General features: G+C 44.1%; 1 protein-coding gene across 2 annotated transcripts in view; it reads right to left on the bottom strand.

Moving 5' to 3' along the window:
* Positions 1-300: 300 nt before the first annotated feature.
* Positions 301-21,451, bottom strand: part of RAD51C (RAD51 paralog C) — a 99,787-nt gene continuing 78,636 nt past the window's right edge. The window contains exons 8-9 of one of the 2 annotated variants that reach the window (XM_088449538.1): positions 11,297-11,357; positions 301-536 (exon numbers count right to left, since the gene is read on the bottom strand). In XM_088449538.1, coding sequence (XP_088305664.1) covers positions 426-536; positions 11,297-11,357 — 172 coding nt within the window. In that variant the 3' untranslated portion in view covers positions 301-425. Of the gene's footprint in view, positions 537-10,881; positions 11,155-11,296; positions 11,358-21,451 lie in introns of those variants that run through there. The other variant, XM_088449537.1, reaches the window with a different exon arrangement.

Raw genomic sequence — 21,451 nt, forward strand, 5'->3', positions numbered from 1 at the left:
TGACAGCCCTGTTACTGGTATGGCACTTACCCAACATTTGAAACCTAGATCTATGTTCTGCAGTGCTACAGAAAAACGATGTGGTGTACAGGAAGCGGTTCTCCTGATTGAGCCCACATTTACAGCTTCAAAAAACAAAGTTTTTTCTTTTTAGATGTATTTTTGTTGAACGCATGAGACACATTGGTGTGAGTGTGGCTTTCATGCCCATAATCACTTAGCTTCAAACAAGCAGAGGAAAAAGTAGTAGTAGACATCATCTTTGTCAAAACATCTCAATCTTTATTCTGATAAATGAAAAAGTAATTGAAAGGAATCTTCCAAATATAAATACTACATACAATTGAAAGTTTTTATATGACAAAATATAGACATTATGTTCATGTTGAAATCCAGGTATTTCTGATAGTTAAGGAAACATGACTTTATGGCTGGCATTCTGTTTCATCTTCACGCGGCCGCTTACGATGGTTACTCTCAAATTTTGGTGAACTAGCTTCAAGTTCAGCAGCTTGGATATCACGAAAACCTTGGTGCTGCAAGACATCCAAAATCACTGAATAAACTATTTCTGAGTGCATGGCGTGATCGGAGTTGCAAGCAGGTCTGAATGCTGACGAATCTGCAAATTTTAGCAAACTGCGTATATGCCATAGCTAACATTGGCATCTTTGCGCAACTGTGGGCGATCCTGAGCTGGGCAGATCTCGGATGTTTCTCTAAATCTGTGAAACGTGTGTTTCATGGGGTCAAGTGGGCGTGTATGCTGCGAGTATGCCGAAGAGGATGCCAATTTCATTTGTATATTGTGCATCTAGCATGAGCAGGTGTAGGTAAGATGGAAAGAGTGGTCCAGTGTCATGCGTACCTATAGTCACATTCGCACTGTGGGCCTGATTCAGAGCCGCTCGTTCGTTCCGAACGATGTTTGCCCAACTGCGCATGCGTGCGGATCGTAATACGCATGCGCGAACCAGTCAGTGCGGCCGAAAATCGTTTGTTCGCTAAATAGCGAATGCCTGCTAATATGAGTGACAGGAGGAGGAGTATGTGGGTGGTAACAGGGGAAGTTGCTTGAAAACGGGGAGTGGAGATCTGAATGCAGGCGTGCTTAAAGGTCAAAACGGCCGTTTTATGGGTGTGCATAATTAATACAGCAGTGTCATTGACCACGTCACTGGGTTATTTTATAGTCAGAACTGCTCGCAAGATTGTGGTAGGAAAAACCAACCACAATAGCAGCGAGCAGTTCATACGCTGGTCGATGTACTCGATTAATCTAATAAATAGCGGACATGACGTAGGATGCGAGCGGCCAGGGGGCGTAGTTATCCAAAAAACGACCGCAAGTTTTGTTCGCTCGTTCAGACATGGAGGCGTGAACAGACCGCAAAGAGCGAACGGTTCATTTGAATAGCCACCCCCTTTTCCTGAACGACCGTCCGCAAATAGCGGCCGGCTCTGAATCAGGCCCTGTATGTGCAATCCAACCGTATTCAGAATGTGGCTGCATTCAGATCTGTGTGCAACTCAGAAACAGGCCCAGAGTGTGGAAATTAAGACAGCAGTGAAAGTATACGATTTACTTTTTCAGGATTTTCTATTAATCTATTTATATACCTAAATAAAAAATGTCCAGTTAGGCAGCCAGCACATAATGAAGAAAATAACATTAATAACATTGTTTGACACTGACATTTCAAGGTGACACTCATATAATTAATCCTCTGGTAATAACCGTCTGCTTTATTTGTCAGGATGGGAAACATCATACAACAGTTAATATTCCCAGTCTAACATAGTTCACTTATTATATTGGCCAGCATTGACTGCACCACCCACAGGAACCAGCACCTTTATAAATCCCAAAGGTCTGATTCAGAGGTTCATGTAATGTTGATTATGTACTCAAGCGGACAAGGTTTTCTGTCGGCAGATGCGTCCTAATGGTTACTGCTCTAAGCTGCAGGACAAATTTGGACTCAAGAGCTGGGGATTTCAGTGGGCGTTTCTAGGAGGTAACAGGAGGGTGTGTGTGTGCATAACCAGAGAAGGGCGTGTTGTAGCATTAGCATTAAGACCAAGTCGCGGCAGCAGTAGTGTGCATCTCTGAATCAAATCCTAAGGGGTCAATCCAATTAGGTGCGAATTGCGAGTTTGTGTCCTGTAACTCGCAGACTTTGCATCGAAGCACGCTCCAAGAATTCTCCAATCCAATTAAAAATGCCTATTCGCACTACTTGCAACGGAGGGGTGCGACTTGACTGCCAAATGAGATTTGAGAGAAGTGCATGAAAAATTGGGGAGACCATCCTGGACCCCCCAAAATGGATAATTTTGTTAGCAGGACCATATAGAAGGCTGTTTGTGGGCATTAGGAAATTACTGTAGGTTTTGAAATAGTGTCAAATGGCTGTGGGTTTATTTTTTATTTTTTTTGTAAATGCAAGAAAATGATAAAAAAACAAACTTTTCGTTTAATCTCAAACGAATTAAACGAAAAATGCAAAAAAAAGTAGGAAAAAGGAGATTTTGGAGCACTTTGAGGGCATCTTGAAAAAAATAATTAAAATATTTTTCAATGAAAAAAATATTGTTATTAAATTTGGGGTACTTTAACTAACGAAAAAAGTTGAAATTGGGGTAATTTGGGGACAATTTTTTTTGTTACCCCCCCCCAAAATGATGTAATTATTGGACTGATTAAGCTAATCGGACACTTCCAAATGCCTAATTAGTAATAGGGGGGGGGGAGGGGGGTTGGGGGTTTGGTCCGAGACATTTTAAGCTTAAAATAAAGATTTTCCTTTACAAAAAAGAGGCGAATTCAGCATAACTGATTCAGTGTGAGTTGCTAATGGGATTGCAAAATGAATTCGCTATGAAATAGCACCTCGCACCTGATTGGATTGACCCCTAATCCTCAACCCCAACTCTATGCTAATTGGCTGGTATCAGACCCATATCCAATTTTTTCAGAGCACCAAGAGCCCAGCATCCAGAGCTACATCTCCAAAGTACTCATGTGTCTCATGATATGCACCTACTTACCTGCAAAGCAGGGTTGGCTGGTTTAAACTACTTTGGTTTAAACCAAATGGTTTTCTTATTATGCTCTGACTACAGGCACGGCACCATGACTTCTTAAAAAAAGCCTATTATAAGGCAATCCTCATGATATTATTCCACATTCTTGTTGCTTGTGGTCTTCATTTGAATGAGCTGAACCAATACAGTAAATTCACACACAACAGAGAAATAGGGAGGGTGAACCAGATCAGAGAAGTACTAAATCTGCCTAGCATCAGCTAAGACTCCACAAACTCCTCCCCTAACAATCCTAGAGGACAGGAGAAAACCACAACTAACATTCTCAATCTTAAAGGGTAAACACTTAAGCTGCATACACACACACAATTTTTTGAATGATTATCGTTAAACAATATCGTTTAAAAAAATCGTTCACTTTCTGAGTCAAACGATGAACGATTTTATTGGACTAAAAACGATTTTTGAATATTCCCTTAATGAAAATCGTTCAGCATTAAAACATGGCTGATCAAAGTTTCTAATACTGTACATAGTAATGTTTCACACTATGAATATAATAAGGATACATTTTTTGTCTTAGTACTGGTCCAAGACTTGCAAAATATGCCATCTAACTTAGTGGAAGGAAATAGTCTTTTGCGACTTCTTCGTAAACTAAGAATATTTAGGTATAGCCAATCCCCTGCTTTCCTGAATACTAAGTATCTGCCGGATGCACTAAGGGCCTAATTCAGAGACCTACGCTAATGCGATTGTAGCTGCGAAAATATGCTAATGGTTGCAAAGCTTACCCAAGCATAAAGACGCCCACGGCTGCCTTCTCATATGCGTATGAAGTTGATTACCAGCGTAAATATCGGTAACATCGACGCACACAGCCATCTTGCCCTTGCGGAAGGTCTGACCTGCAGCAGCCTTGGGAGCTCTTCTGACACTAGCAAAGCTAAGTATGTAAACGCAGTGGCTAATTTATGCACGCCCATGTAACAGCATTCAAACTAACAGATTTTCAGTCCACCCCACAACGCTGACAATCTGTCACTCACTCTGCGATGGATTCCGCTCTGCGTCCCAATGTCACGATGCGATCATTTTGCACGTGCAGTGCGGCTTATGTGCATTCTCGATGGCAAACAATCGCTCGATCTGCAGGCCTAATCCTCTTTGCGTCCAGCTTTGAATCAGGCCCTAAATTCTCTACTCACTGTTACCTCTAGGAATCCTCTCCCAAATAATTGGCCAGCTCACCTTCTTTTTGGGAGAAAGTGTGTGAGATTTTCAAGATTGATGTGAAGGAGTTTGGTACTTCTGTGGCTTAGCTTTCGAAGGAAAAGACTTTAACCATGTCAACATGTCTTTTGGTCACACTACCATGTCTGGTGATACAGAAATGGACAAACAGAGAAGGATAGTTTCCCAAGTTTATCATAAAGGGGGTGACCAACTGCAAAAGCTACACAATGGACCAGACCAAAAGAACTAGCCAAAGAAGGTTCAGTTCATTTCAGTGTAACCTCCGACGGTGAGTGTGGCTGCTGGACCTCAACCTGGCACGCTGCACAAAAAGCATGTGCAATTGATTGGTCACTAAACAATTGCAAAAGATTTATGGAATCTTGGAAAAAGATAAAGTGAAGCGACACAGTGGACATAGCAGTGGCCGACCATGGGTGCTTAATGATCGTGAGCAGCGGCTTCTGGACAGAATGGTCTGTGGTAACAGACAAGCAACACTGGCTCAACTCACATTCACATTCAATGCAGGAGGTACCAAAAGCATATCCTGCAGGTCAGTGCAGTGTTCTTAAGCTTCCATGGTATATGGGAGCAGAAGACCCACCAGAGTGCCCGTTAACACTACGACACCGGACACAGCGCCTCACCTGGGCTTATATATTTTGAAGAAGTTGTGTTATCATTGCACCTGTTCTGACAAAAATTTCTCTTCTGGTCGGTGTATCCATGGAGGTTAAAATGACACACAGTTTTTCTAGGTTCATAAGAGTAGATAGGTTAAATCTGACACTTTTGTGCATATGACATTGTTTTATCATTGTATCTATACAATAATAATATGATACATAATGGTTTTTGGTCCATAGATGAAAATCTGGCATTTTGTGAATATATTCATTCATGATATTGTGTTATTTTATATTTATTCTGATAATAACTTCTCTTTAGATCTGTGTACATGTGGAGGTTAATATGGCACAAAGTGGTTCCAGGATTTTAGATGAAAATTGGTTGGATCTGGAAGAAAATTCCCAAGTCAGTCTAAAAGATGGAGTCTGGACATTGCCAGCAGAATCATCTTTAGATGTGTACCATAAATTACTAAGATTAAGCAAAAGACAAGTAAATCTGGTCTTGCATGGCTAGTTTCTGTCTGATTACAACCGTCAGAATTAGATCCGGCGGGGCTTTCGCAAACATTATATATTCCATCTATAGGACGTACAAATCCAGTATTTTGTAGTAAATTGTGCAGAATCCTTAATAAATGCTCCCTGGATCTTATTCTTCTGGTAGTAGAGGTCAGAGCAGAGTTAAATAAAATAAGATCACAAACTTCCGCTCTCACTCACCGGGCATGTTAATTTAATTAAAATGATGCTGCAACCTAAACTGTTATATGTACTCTATAACTCTCCGATTTATCTTCCCCAAAAACTTTTCCATCAAATAAACAGCTTAATCTACTCTCTGGTCTGGGCGGATCGACGAGCTTGCATAAAATTAGATGTCCTTGCTAAGCCTCGTACACAAGGGGGTCTGGCACTTCCCCACTTTCGCATGTACTATTTTGCATCTCAACTAGAGCATTTGTGGCATTGGATAAATGACACTGACCCTCAGGCCCTACATGCTGTTATGATTTCCCAAGTTACTCCAGGCCATACTCCTCTGCAGGCACTACTTAGTGGTAATATATCTAACACTATGTTACCTATACTTAATCAAGCCGTCAGAATATGGCACTCTGTCTCAAAACTTCTGAAGACACAGGGCTTAGATCCGGCTACTCCATTATGGTGCTCTCGAGCTTTGCCTGAACTTTTGATGTTACAGACCAGGGAGATTTGGGGCAGGTGGGGAGTGGTTTCCTTGGGACAGCTATATACTGCAGGAGTGCTTAAATCCTTTAGCCAGTTACAGGTTGAATTTGGCCTCCCACAGTCACATTTCTTTAGATACCTGCAAATTAGGCACGCGCTAGCAACCCAATTCCCTGACGTTCCCCCAAACATTCAAAATTCCCCTGTCAAAAAATTATTGTCTATAGGCGGACCTCGATGTTTTGTTTCTCGTGCCTACTCCTTTGTAATGCAGGCTCACCACCATGATGATCTGCCAGCTCTCAGAGCTAAATGGGAGGTTGATCTGGGTGCAATACAGGAAGATTCATGGCAGGATGCATTGGGATGTCCAAGATTAGCTACCACCTCAATTAGTTTCCAACAAATCCAGTTATTCCTGTTGCACCGAGTTTATTTAACCCCTGATTATCTGTTCAGGTTTGGTGGATGCTCGGACTCAAATTGCCCTAAATGTAGTGCTCCACTGGCCAACTTTTGGTATTTGCTTTGGGATTGTCCTCAGATTATGTAATTCTGGGAAAAAATACTCAGGGTAATCTCCTCTACAGGAGTTCCGCGGGCTGTTCTTACTCCTATTGTATGTACGCTTGGAATTATAAATGAACATTTGGTTGATAGACACACTCGTCAATATGTACTGAAAGTCTGCATGCTGGCCAAAGTTTGCATTGCCCGCTCCTGGATGGCCTCCACAGGGCTGGAGTATTATGATTGGCTATCCTTAGTCTCTACCACAATTGCACATGAAAAATATACCTACTTTGCTAGAAACGCTGAATCTAAATTTGAACATATATGGGCTAAATGGCTTAATTCTGCTTATGCTCGGACCTCGCATTGCCGGCTCTCTGTCTCCAATTCTACATCTGGATCCGTTATTCAATAGTACCAGTGGGGGAAATAATGCTACATAATCATTTATTGGTGCGCGAGAAGGGGGAGGAAATAAAATAATTAAATAAAAAAAAATTATATATATATATATATATATATATATATATGTAGACAATTATTATATTTACCTATTAATATGCCAGTCTGTTTGCCTATTGTAATGTGACATCAATGATATGCTATTTCAAAATCTTTTTATTTTGTTTTATATTTGGTTTATGTTTATTTGTTGTTTTTCTTTCTGAAAATCAATTAAAAAAACACCTAATTAAAAAAAATAAAATAAGATCAGAATTAGAGTTTAAACCTACAACACTCAGTGCTTTAGATGAGGACAAATCAGACAAGTAGGTGGACAAATTGAACGCTAGGGTGGAAAAATATAAGAAAAATCTGGTAGCGTTCAAACGTAACAAACTTGAGGTAGTCATTCATGATTATATACAACACACGGTGTATAACTGGCTGACGGGCGATAGATATCAGCCCTCTAGACGGCTGGGGAGGATTGATCGTCATCGACCAGTCTACACAGGGAACTCCTCCTATTCCGCCTTGGAGGTAGAGTCGGTTGATAGATTGCCTCCTAGTCGTACAAGTGCCACTATTTTTGTAGGAGGATCCCAGGATCAACGGGTGGATTAAAAAAGTAGAGAAGGAAAGGGGGCACTACAAGAGGAGGGGAGGGGGCACTACAAGAAGAGGCCGCAGAAGGCATCATAAGAGAAAGTATTCAACTTGTCCTCTAATCCGTTGTCAGCCAGTGAATTATCGGTATTAGCACTTGTTCTGTCTTCTGTCCCGACATATAGTAAAGACCTTTTTGAGTTTCAGGTGGATCTTTATAAGATTGGACAAAAGCTAAGATTGAAAGAGTTCTCTAGTGATCGCTCAGAGGTTGATGGGGAAGCATTGAATTCAATATTAAAAAATCCCAGTAATTGTGGTCCAACGTCATCTAATCTGAGTATCAAAACTTTACTTAGGATGATCGAGAGAGATTATATGTCAGATACAGAGAATAATAGAGTGCATTATAATCTCAATAGAGACCAGAGATTAGCGTTTAAGTCTTTACAAGCCAATAAGGAAATCGTGATAAGAATGGCTGACAAAGGGGAAGCTGTAGTGGTTTTAAATCATTCTGATTATTATAGGGACATTAGAGAACAGTTGACATCAGGTGACATATACTATAGTGACACGTAACCCCATGTATGACATCAAATGCAACTTGAATGTATATTGAGTGAAGCAGTGTCACATGGATGGATAGATCAGAGTTTAGCCAATGCTCCTACTGGGCACATTCTGTTTGTCCGTTATTGTACAGTATCCCCAAGATACATAAATCATTAACTAAGCCCCCTGGGAATCCCATAGTTTCCACCAGGAACTCAGTGTTGCAACCTATAGCTCAGTTTATAGATTTTTTTGCTCAAACCAATAACCACCATGAGTCAAAGCTACATCCAGGATACGGGATATTTATTACTGAAACTTAAGAAAGTAGTTAACCTCCTTTTGGAAGTGTGGTTTGCAACAATGGATGTTTTATCATTGTACATGAAAATTCATCACAATGAAGGTGTGTTGGCTGATAAAGAGGCCTTGTACAAAGGTGACTATGAGGGTCCACTGGTGGAATTCACTGGGGATCTGATTATCTTTGTACTGGCCCACAATTATTTTCAATATGGCTCCTCCTACTATGTGCAGAATGCTGGAACCGCGATGGGATCAAATTTGGCTCCAATCTATGTGAATATCTTTATGATTTAATATGAGTCTACATAAATCTTCCCGGTATATGGTTCCAGCATTCTGCACTATTATAGATTTATTGATAATGTCTTTATTCTGTGGAATGGTACAGAAGTGGTACATTCGATTCACTAGTTGTATCCAGGCTGACCAAATCAATTTTTCGGATGTATCAATTATTCATGTAGGTGAGATCCTGGGTACCACCCTTTATAGGAAGTGTACTGATCGAAATACAATTCTGGAGGCTTCCAGTCACCATCCGAAACCCCTAAAAAAAGGTTTACCTACCTCACAGTTTATTTCTGTCTTGAGAAATAATTCAGACAACTCTCTGGCTGAAGCATAATTGTCTGAAATGGCTGCAAGGCTTATTGAGAGGGATTATTCAGAACCAATAGTCATGAAATGTCTGAGGACAGCAAGACAGATTTATAACCACCCTCAAAGAGCCATAAAGAATTGGATAGATGGAAGAATGGTCATCACTACCCAATTTGATACTACAATATCTGCTTTTTCAGAAGCAGTTTGTAAGAACTGGTCAATTGTTGGTACTGATGAGGCCCTGAAAAAGGTCCGTAGACAGCCTATAATCATTTTGAGTGATTCAAATTTAAAGCAGCTCTTGAGGCCAATAATGCCCTTTGACAAAAAATCCACCACGTGGCTACAGTCAAAGAAAGTAGGGTGTTTTAGTTGTATTGGATGCATTACCTGCAGTGGATGCTGACAGGTAAGGAGTTTGTGCACCCACATACTGGAAATTTATTCCAATATGACTTTGTGATATTTTTTGAAATGCCCGTATAGCTTATATTACGTCAGAATGATGTTGCAAACCTTTTAAAGAGAGAATGGCGAACCACAGAACTTCAATCCGTCAAGCTCGGTCTTCAGGTATAAGTGACAAACCAGTGGCACACCATTTTGTTGAGCAGGGACATCAGTTGTCAACTTTGAGAAGCATGATTATTGATTATGTCCCTATCCTATGCGTGGTAGTGATAGAAACAAATTGTTGTAACAACGGGAGACCAAGTGGATTTATAAATTATGCACCATGGCCCCAACAGGGTTGAATGAGAACTTTAATTTAAATTGCTTCCTATAATAACAGGGTGGTACCAGTGAAGATTCATATATACTTTTTGTGGATATTTTTTAGGATCTTATTTTGGACTTGATTTGCTGGATATTGTATTTGTTGGATATTATATATAATTTTTTCATTTAGATTTTTTTGATTACTTTTGGAATTTCCATAAGGGATTTCACCTGTACTCCTGTGGGCCAGTCCAACACTGACGGCAGTTGACCAGTATATGATTACCGACTTTGGTTAATAAATTATTGTTGAATATAATAAGGAGAGTGCTCATGTTTCCCTTTACTATTGTTAGGTCACATGCCCCATGGTGGTGATATGTGACATGTATATAGAGCACCCCTTGAGGCAGGAACTTTTAATGTAAGTGCATGATGCTGTACTTTTTATATTATATATAGCTCAAGTAATGCACACTCAAACTTGTTTTTGTATTGAATCACCGGATGCTTAGGCCCGTATTCAATCTGAATCGAAAAGCCGGAATCAGCGGAAAAGTTTCGCCAATGACGTCATTTTGCCAGGCGGAAAAGAATCGCCGTATTCAATTTTACGCGGAAAGTTAATGCAATGTAATAGGCGGAAAAGTTTCGCCTATGAAAAGCATGCGCAAAAAAGTGCAGAAAAAAAAATATGTTGGCGGACAAAGTTAAAGACTCTGGGGGAGGGGGGGGGGTCCCAAGTATGTCCCGTATGTTTTTTTCATTGCAGGGGCTTGCGGCAGGTGAATTTTTCGAGATTTTTTTAAACTTAACTTTAGCAACTTTAAAATATGCTGGCTCCCATTTTCAAGTACCCCAAATTTGCTGGGATAAGTTATTTTCTGCAAAAAATACTCCTGAATACTATTCTGCACCATTTATACAAAAACGCTATTTAGCAGCTATTGAGCCCGTTTAGAAACACCAAATACCTTCAGCAAGCCAAATCAGGGGTAACCATAGCTAAACCCCATGTCAGAGCATCTTTTGGGGGGTGTCAGGCTGATTTCCACAAATCTGACATGACTTTCCGCTTGTTTGAGTTTCGCCGGGTCCCGTTTTCGCCTACTTTCAAATTGAATACGGGGATACGCGCGCGATCCTTTTCCACCTGCAAAACACGCGATGTAGGCGAACAGTCCGGGAGGCGGAAAAGTATTGCGGGTCCGCTCAAATTGAATACAGCTCTTAGTTGTAAAGGATAAACATAAACAGCAAGCATATTCCAAAATGTCCAGAAATAAGCCAGCACACCCTATTTGCAAAAATTAAATAAAAAAAGTGTATTAATATATCATACCATCAGTCACAATAAAATGTGAAAAAATGCTGTATACATATCATGTCACAAGGTACAGCAATCATGAGTCAGTCAAACAGTACAGAATAATGGTTACCGTGATCTCAAATTGTACTGTGGCCTCTTTCTGATTTGGCGACTTGAGTAGTGTTGCAAACCTGTAATCATAACGGAGTCACGTTTTATATTTATAGTTTACAACATTACAGCAAATATTATTTTGGATATACTACTTTAGGAGAAGTTGAATCATTGACTTGTGCCCAACAATTACTTGATTTTAAATAGAAGAGTCTGCATTTAAAACAATGTACATCAGAATAGAAAGGTAAAAGGACAATTAAAATGAAATATACTGTATAAATATATATATATATATATATATATATATATATATCCCCCCAATAGCGGCACTCGTCTGGACTAATGAAGACCTCACTCAATCTTAGTTGGTTTCCAACGTTTCGACTTGCATCTTCCATTTGGTCCTTGACAAAGGAGTAAAATCCGAAACGTTGGAAACCAACTAAGATTGAGAGGTCTTCATTAGTCCAGACGAGTGCCGCTATTGGGGAGATATAATACTGTTTCATTACAGATGCAGAGCACCCTGGTAGCTTTCAATATGCACAGATAGGAGTGCCATCTGCTGGAGAAATATATATATATATAATATGAGATATGGTAAGAACTTACCCTTGTTATCTCTATTTCTACGAAGTCCATAGGGTTCCACAGGATACCTTGGGGTATAGGTGTGACGTCAGTCGCAGGGCACCAAAGAGTTAAGCTTTCAGCCTCCCAGGATGCACTAGGTCCCCCTCCTATACCCCGCCCCCGGGCCAAGGCACCTCAGTTAGTTACCAAGCCATAGGCCGGAGGAGGAGAAGGAAGAGAGAGAACAAAGATCTGGACACATACAAGAATCACATTCTCACCAGAGGGAGACGGAAAACCGGTGACCAGAGCAAAGCCCATCTGCAGCACAGGTGGAACCCTATGGACTTCGTAGAAATAGAGATAACAAGGGTAAGTTCTTACCATATCTCATATTTTCTACTTCAGGGTCCATAGGGTATCCACAGGATACCTTGGGGATGTCCCAAAGCAGTATCCTTTAAGGGTGGGGACGCTCCTGTGCAGAAAGGAGAATCCGCCGCCCGAAGGAAGCATCCTGAGAGGCGAAGGTGTCAAACCTGTAATACCTCACGAAGGTATGGACAGAAGACCACGTAGCAGCCTTGCAGATCTGAACTGCCGAGGCACCACGTCGAGCTGCCCACGAAGGACCCACAGACCTAGTGGAATGAGCCTTCAGAGAAGGAGGGACCGGTAGGCCTTCATGAAGATAAGCTTCAGAAATAGCCATACGGATCCAGGCTGCCAAAGTTTGCTTTGAAGCAGGCCAACCCTTTTTACAGAAGCCATAGAGGACAACAAAGCGTCCGACTTCCTAAACAAAGAAGTGCGGTCAACATAAGTCCTTAAGGCCCGCACAACATCCAAAGAGGCCTCACCCACGGAAAGACCCGGTGAGTTAAAGGCCGGAACAACTATTTCCTCATTAACATGAAACTGGGAAACAACTTTGGGAAGAAACTCGGGCCGAGTGCGGAGCACTGCCCTGTTCCCATGAAAAACCAAGAAAGGGGGTCTACAAGAAAGAGCCCCTAACTCAGAAACACGTCTGGCTGAAGCAACGGCCAGAAGGAAAAGTCTTAGCTGTTAGCCATTTAATATCCACTGAGCCCAGTGGTTCAAACGGCGGTCCTTGGAGAGCCCTCAGGACCACAGCCAAATCCCAAGGCGCCACAGGTGGAACAAAGGGCGGCTGAATACGGAGAACACCTTGCATAAAGGTGCGCACATCCGGGATTGTAGCAATCCTACGGTGAAACCAGACAGATAGGGCCGAAACCTGTACCTTCAAAGAAGCAAGGCGAAGCCCATGATCTAGTCCCGCTTGCAGGAAGGCGAGAATCCGAGACAGACGAAACTCCCGCGGTGCATAACCTCTCGGTCGACACCACTGGAAGAACGTATGCCACACGCGATGGTATATCCTCGCGGAAGACGGTTTCCGAGCTCGTAACATGGTACGCACCACAGAGCTGGCAAACCCCCAGGACCTCAGCATGGCCGTCTCAACAGCCACGCCGCCAAAGACAGCCGAGTCAGGTCCGGGTGAAGACAAGGACCCTGAGACAGAAGGTCCGGTCGTAGCGGCAACCGCAGAGGACTGTCCACGGACAGACCCTGAAGGTCAGAGAACCAGTGCCGTCTGGGCCACGCGGGAGCTATCAACAGGAGCGTCCCTCCTTCCTGTTTGAATTTCCGGATTACCCGTGGAAGAAGGGAGACCGGAGGGAACAGGTATGCGAACCTGAACGTCCACCGGACGGACAGAGCATCCACCAGAGACGCCCCTTCGTCTCTTGTGCGAGACCGGTACACCGGCAACTTGTTGTTGTGCCGGGACGCCATGAGGTCGATTTCTGGAAGACCCCACCTGTCCACCAGTAGTTGAAAAACGTCCGGGTGCAGGGACCATTCCCCTGGATGAACGTCCTGGCGACTTAGAAAGTCCGCCTCCCAATTTAGCACTCCCGGGATGAAGACCGCTGATATGGCCGGAAGATTGCGCTCCGCCCAAACCAGGATCCGAGAGACCTCTACGAGAGCCGCCCGACTGCGAGTTCCTCCTTGCCTGTTTATGTAGGCCACGGTGGTAGCATTGTCCGACTGGACCTGCACCGGGTGACCCTGGAGAAACCGCTGTGCCTGCAGGAGAGCATTGAAGACCGCACGGAGTTCCAAGATATTTATTGGAAGCTCCGCTTCTGTCGGTGTCCACCTGCCCTGGAACAAGTGTGGACCCGAAACTGCTCCCCAGCCCCGAAGACTGGCGTCCGTTGTCAACAGGACCCAATTTGGAACCCAGAACGGACGTCCCTTGTTGAGGTGGGTCGTCTTTAACCACCACGCAAGGGACAGGCGAACCTCCGGGGTGAGCACAATCGTCTGGAACTTCAGAGACTGAGGCAGCCCGTTCCACTAGGACAGGATCAGGTGCTGCAGAGGTCTGGAGTGAAACTGGGCGTATTCCACCATGTCGAACACCGACACCATGGAGCCCAGTAACCTCATCGCCGAGTGTAAGGACACCCGGCGGCTGTGCAGACAACTGCGCACCCCTGACTGTAAAGCAGAGATCTTGTCCTCCGTCACGAAGATCCTTTGCTGTCCCGAGTCCAATAAGGCTCCAAGATGCAGAATCCTCCGAGATGGGATTAGAGTGGACTTCTGCCAGTTGATTAGCCAGCCGTGCCGTTGCAGCAGTGCAATGGTCAGGTCCAAGTGGTGTAACAGGAGCTCTGGAGATCCTGCCACCAATAACAGGTCGTCCAAGTACGGCAACATGCGGACTCCTTGCAGCCGCAGAGAAGCCGCCATGACCGCCATAGCGTCCTGTATGTCCAATGACACCATGTAGTCCCCAGGTTCCAGCGCCAGAATGATGGACCGTAGGGTCTCCATCCGAAACTTCGGGACCCGCAAAGACTTGTTGAGTGCTTTGAGGTTGAGAATCGGACGATATGACCCATTGGGTTTCTGTACCAAAAATAGATTTGAATAGAAACCCTGGCCCCTCTGGGAGAATGGAACAGGCACTATAACTCCAGTCTGGAGCATAGTGTGCAATACCTTCCGCAGCTCCGTAGCCTTGTTCCGGTCTGATGGTAGACCCGTGGTGAAGAATCGAGCCGGGGGTCTGTGCGGGAAGGAGAGGGCGTACCCGTGAGAGACCACCTCCAGAACCCAAGTGTCTGTCGTAGTGAACGACCAACACCGGGAGAACTGCAGCAGGCGGCCTCCCACCCTGGGATCCCCCAAGGGGAGACCCGGACCGTCAGGCCGCAGGCTTGTCATCTGGCTTGGGGGCCGGACGTCTGGTACTCCATGCCTGTTTCCGGGGCTTGACCGATTTCTTAGGGCCAGCCTGTCGAGGAAACGACTGTGGTTTGGGCCTGCCCTGGGCCCTAGATGACCGAAAGGACGATGGTCCAGAACCAGAAGGAGCAGCGGCCGACGGGAGACAAGCAGATTTGGCTGCCGCCAGCGTGGCCACAATCTTATCCAGATCCGGACCGAAGAGAACTTCTCCGGTAAACGGCAACGCTTCCAGACCTTTCTTGGATCTGCGTCCGCCTTCCAGGATCGCAGCTACAAGGTGCGACGAGCAGCTACCGCTGCTGAAGAAATTCTAGACACCAGAGTACTAATGTCTAGAGCCGCCTCGTTGATGTAGGTGGCCGAATCACGGAGATTGCCAAACAACTCCGCTTGTTCGGCCGGACAGTCGGATTCAAAAGAAGCCTCTAATGAATCCGCCCAGCGCTCCATCGCTCTGGCAACCCAGCAAATGGCCATAGCCGGCCGTGCTGCCCCCCCTGCAAGGGAATAAGCGGACTTCAGGCAGATTTCTACCTTGCGGTCCGTAGCATCCTTAAGGGAGGACATGGATGGCATCGGCAATGTGGCACTACGGACAAGACGGGTCACGTGAGAATCCACCTGTGGAGGGGATTCACACTTAGCAAAATAATTATCCGCGAACGGATAAGCCACCGCCAGGCGTCTCTGCGGCTGGTATCTCTTGCCAGGTTGTTTCCACGCCTCCTCTAAATGGTCCACCAACTGACCCGAAAGAGGAAAGACTGTGGCATCGCCCTTCACATCTTTGAAAAAGGCATACTTAGATTTAGCCGCTGGGGGAACTTCGTCCTCAATCACCAAGGCTGTGCGGACCGCCCGAATAAGTCCAGGAATATATACTTTGGACTTAGCATCAGCGTCCTTAGTATGGAAAGGTTCCTGATCGTAAGGATCCAGAATCTCCCCATCATCAGACGTCCCTTCGTCATCCTCATAAGGAGCGGACAGAGACGCCACCGGCCTTTTATGAGGCCGCATCACAGACTCCCCTTGCAACACATCCGACAAGTGCTGTAAAGAACTCGTCAGGGAGTTAACCCACGCTGGCTCCTGAGAACCCGGGAGCGGGGAAATAGGGAGACTGTGGGGTACCACCAATTATCGTGGGAACCCCTGCATGGGTGACGACACCACAGACTGCTGGGACAAACCCATCGGAGTAAACGCGGGCTGCGGAGCTAACTGGCCCACTAAAGCTGTTAACGCCTGAGCGAAACAAGCCCAGGGCGGCTCCTGTACCGGTGCTGTAACCGTAATAGGCCGCGCCATGGACAAACACTGCCGGCAAAGGCCCTCCGCGCTACCCTCCCCCTCCGCTAACGGTACTTTGCACGTGGTACACTGTAGCCGGAGGGGAAAATCACTTTCAGACATGATGGCACCACGTATGTGACCTCTCTCACCAATTAAGTATTAAATAGGCGAGAGACCACCCTGCAGCACCGCACCGCAAGGGCTTTAGCAGAAAGAACAGGGACAGTAATAAAGCTGACAGTTTAGAGAAGAATAGTTACAGGCAGCGCTAGCACAGTCACATACAATGCAGAGAAATAACAATTCCTGCACTAACAGCGCTGATCACTCAACTACACAGACACAGGGCCTGGTAGGACACAGCGCTGCATACACAGACCTGAGCCACAGCGGAGGAGAGGTATGCGGGGGGACCCAGACCACGATGCTTCCTTCCAGACTTCCAGCAGCGTTCACCATGCGTTGCAGAGAAGATGGCCGCCAAGGAGCAGAGAGAAGCTGGCCTGGGGGAGGAGCGCTGACACAGGACCAGTCAGCACAGTGCAGAGAGGGCTGTGTGCAGCGGGGGAGGCGCCGGCTGTGAGACAGGGAAGGCGCGCTCCCCTGGCATGCATTTAACCCCTGGGACGCCGCAGCGCTACCGCTCTGCTGCGGTCCGCTGTCCCAGGGGGTAGTGGAAGCGCAGGTTGGTCGCCTGGCTCCACGCTGCAGCCAGTCCCCAGGGAGCCCCCTGCCTGGGGACTTAGGACCATGTGATCAGCGGGGACCCACCGCGGGACCCCGCTGCTTACCTCTGTCCCCCTTGAATCCGGCCATGGTCCGGAGCATCTGGGGTCACCGCTAGCTGTGACCCCAGACGCCCACCAGCATCCCCGGATCAGTATCGGCGTTCTGGTACCGGCGGGGTGTAGGGAAGACAGCATGGACGTCAGGACTGACTGTCCATGCTGTTCATCCAGATGTGCAGCCACAGCTGCATGAAGAATAAGCTTCAGGGGCTCTTCTAGCCCCCACTCCAACAGGTGCACCCGACTCCGGCCGGGCACCAAACTAAACTGAGGTGCCTTGGCCCGGGGGCGGGGTATAGGAGGGGGACCTAGTGCATCCTGGGAGGCTGAAAGCTTAACTCTTTGGTGCCCTGCGACTGATGTCACACCTATACCCCAAGGTATCCTGTGGATACCCTATGGACCCTGAAGTAGAAATATATATATATATGTACATACACAGTTATACACACACACACACACACACACACACACACACACACACACTGTAATTTGCTTATAACAATACAGGAAGCTATTAACTAGTCACTAAGCAGTTGCTAAATGAAGAAATAAAACTTAGATAAACAGCAAGATAAAAAAGGTGCAGTCTCTGTAACCCAGCCCAACATTTGTTTGTCACAGAAAATGTAAGTCTAAAAACTATTTGTACACAGACATTATGGTGCATACACAGTCAGATTTTGTGTCAGATCTGGACTATAACGATTTTAAAAATCGTTCTATCGTTCATATCTGAAAGGAAATCTGACATGTGAGCCTGCAACGATAAACGATGTGTGTTCCTGCATGTCAGATGACTATATCTGACATCTGATGTGTTTGCAGTCAGACTTGGACGATTTCATTGATTTTAAAATCGTCTGACAGATCTGACCGTCTGTATGCACCATTACAGACACTATATGGAGTAGTGAAATCTAATGCGAGTAAAAATCAGAGCAATTTCCCAGTGTTTTGTTTTCCATTTACAGCCCTTGATAAAATAGGATTCAATATTCATAAAAATTAGCTATGCATTAAAATGAAGCAGAAAAGAAACCAATTATAAAACATGTACTGTAGTTTCCAGCCAATTAAATACAGATGTTAGCTATGACAATGTCAGATCCATATTGTTTTTAGAGCGTTAAAAACTGAGCAGCAGCATACAGTAATACAATTACATTTTAAAATACGCTTGGGACCATTATTATAAAAGCTTTGGAGATTTTGTGGAAATGCTGCCAAAGTAGTCATTTTGTTTGGTTTATCTAAATAAAACCACTCATTATTCTTGATTAGCCAATTCATTGCTAATTGTTATGTGTATGTGGCTGATGTTTTCCTCACATTCTGATTGTGCAGCTGGGTATATAGTCATATAGGTATGTTTCTTTTTATATCAGCTACACATGATAACTAGGAAATACGTAAAAAAAAAAAAAATAACCACCACCACAAATTAAGCTGTTAAAAAAATATTTTTATACACCAGGGATGGGGAACCTCAGGCCCAGGGGTCTTATAAGGCCCCCGGAATCATTTGGTCTGGCCCTCTGAGCTTTTTTCTGCTAGCCTCATCTGGCTAGCAGGGTACCTAGAATGGCACCCTGCAGCCAGAATCTATACAGCAGTGCCGCCTGGAGTGTCCTTAGGATGCATCAGACGGTCACACCGCTGCCCTTACAACATCCTCAGGATGCTTCGGGCATTGCTGTAATTACCGGCAAATGTGATCCCAACCCCTGCGAGACATCACACGGAGGCGGCGTGGCCGTCACTGGGCCCGCGAATAATGTTATATATATATCAAAATTGCCCTTGAGAGAAAAAGGGTTCCCCACCCCTGGTATACACAAAAGGAATGGCCCACAGATATAGACTGAAAGCTGAACTCCTTGTCTGATTCACTCATATAGGAGAACAGTTAAAATATAACTTTTAATAGGTTTATAGCTAAAATTATAGCGAGGATATTCACAAAAATAACAAACATATAATTCTTATCAATATATACAGGAATTTCTGATATTGATTAAATCACAATCCCTGGAACACGTATAGAGTCTTGTATTGGGGTTGGGTATGGGATGCCGGCAGTCAGAATCCAGGCTGTCAGAATCCAGACACCGGCATCCCAACAGGGCTAGCATACCGACACTTGTTGTTTGGTATGCTAACCCTCCCCCTCTCCAAACCTTCCCTCTTTAGTGCCAAACCCCAACCTCCCCCACTAGTGCCTGAACCTAACCTCCCCTCCCCGCACCCTAAACCTCACCCCTAAACCTAACCTCCCCCCCGCTACTTACCTTCGTCATCCCGGCGTTCGGTAATATGCCCTTGTATTGGTATACAAGTTAGATCCAAGGGACTGAACAGGTTAATTTCTAAAAAACAATTATGTCCATACACCATAGATACTGATATTTTATAACAAACAATTTGTTACTTTATTATGTGTCTGGTGTTGGAAATCAGTGGGGACACCATTATGCTATATAAGCCTGAACAATAAGGGCCCTCCAAAATATATATTCAGAGACTGCACATAGCATCTTGCAATAATAACAATTGGAAAAGGTAGTCTTCTCTAGTACCCAAAGTAAAAACCTAGCATATAGGTAGGCATATACATGTTAACGACAGCGGTCTGATGCAGATGCGGTGACCAGTGCATCAATTGATCTCAAGGAGAGAGGTATTTTTTCTTGTATTCGGTCAAAACGCCCAGAATCATTTGCAAAGTAATGGGGCCTATACATTAGCAGATTTTTCTGAAAGACAAAAGATTTTTTTTTTTTTAAATTCCTCTGGCTGTTGTGACAAAGATCTGTCATGTACATGACAGATTTTTGCAAACGACGAACGATATTGCATGACATTATTCTGGGAGTGGATTTTTTTTAATGTTTCTATTCATTTTCATAAAAAAATCGTTCGACGTTTACCGCAACAGATATTTCTAATATCTGTCAGCAATAAACGATAATTGACCAACATGTTGGAGAGACAAAAGACCTAATTTGTCGGCCGCGGGAGTGCGCATTTTTATCGTTCAGAGCCTATCCATTAGCAGATAAATTGAACGACTGAACGATAAATCATTCATCGTTCGAATTTATCTGCTAATGGATAGGCCCCTTTATTCTGTATTCTCTCGCACCCTTACGGGTTACTTTACTGAACATTCATTACAACTTAATAAAATTGCGTTGTACCTTACAAATGTGTCTGTCATTGTGTCTGTAAAATAGGGGAACACATTTCACCCAGCTTGTCTCTCTGATCTATTCGAACCTGGTCCTTAGTAACATTAGAACATTACACGATGTAACGATACCTCGCGAGTGCTAGAAACAGTACACGATCCAGGGTCAACGGTGCGATGTATCGTTACATGCAGAACAGCAGGTCGGATGATGTGATGAATGATCGTTGTGAACGACGGATCAGACGTACACACTATATAAATTGTACGATATATCTTTCCAATCCGTGTCTATATGATATATTGTACAATACAAATCGGATAGTTGGTACCCAGCTTATCTCTCTCCACTTTATCTCTCTCCAAGCTTTAATAAACCTCCCAAGTACCTTTACGTACAAAAGTGTATGTTGACAAGATCATTGTTTGGGGGTTGTAAGAACTAAGGGTTGTTAGGGATGCAGTTATACATTAGCTGAGGTTAGGTAAACAGATGTGTTTGGAACATTTAGTTTATGTCAGATTTAATCGCTTTCTAATTGCTTGAATGTTTTCATACTGTATTTTATTAAGTTATTTTGCTTAGCAATTTCTATATTTGTAAACATCTGTGCATGACTTGGAATTGGGTTTTGACCTATATTATTACAATCATTTATTTTCATAGATTCAATATATGTTAAACCCTCTATAGCAGTTCATGGACTGATTGGAATTTAAGAGAAAGTAAATTCTTATCTCGCAAAGTCATGGGTTTAAGTCAAGAGGGGTTTGGTTATTGAACAAATGAAGCAGTTTAACCAGAAACTCATTTGATGGGTAGCAAAACCTCAGCCCTTTAAAAAGAATAGATTGGATGTTCCTATCAGGCTACTTTTTCATCAAATTCGAGGGCTGTTTACAGAATAGTACAATAGCAGTTTTTTGTTATTTCAGGTGGCGATACATCCTTGGGCCGTTATTTCCATATGTGCACCAACTGAGACATCCCCATAGCTATACATATACAGTATATATATTCATG

This window comes from Taudactylus pleione, unplaced genomic scaffold, assembly GCF_031769625.1.
Source record: "Taudactylus pleione unplaced genomic scaffold, aTauple2 ptg000487l, whole genome shotgun sequence".
In the NCBI taxonomy this organism is placed as follows: Eukaryota; Metazoa; Chordata; class Amphibia; order Anura; family Myobatrachidae; genus Taudactylus; species Taudactylus pleione.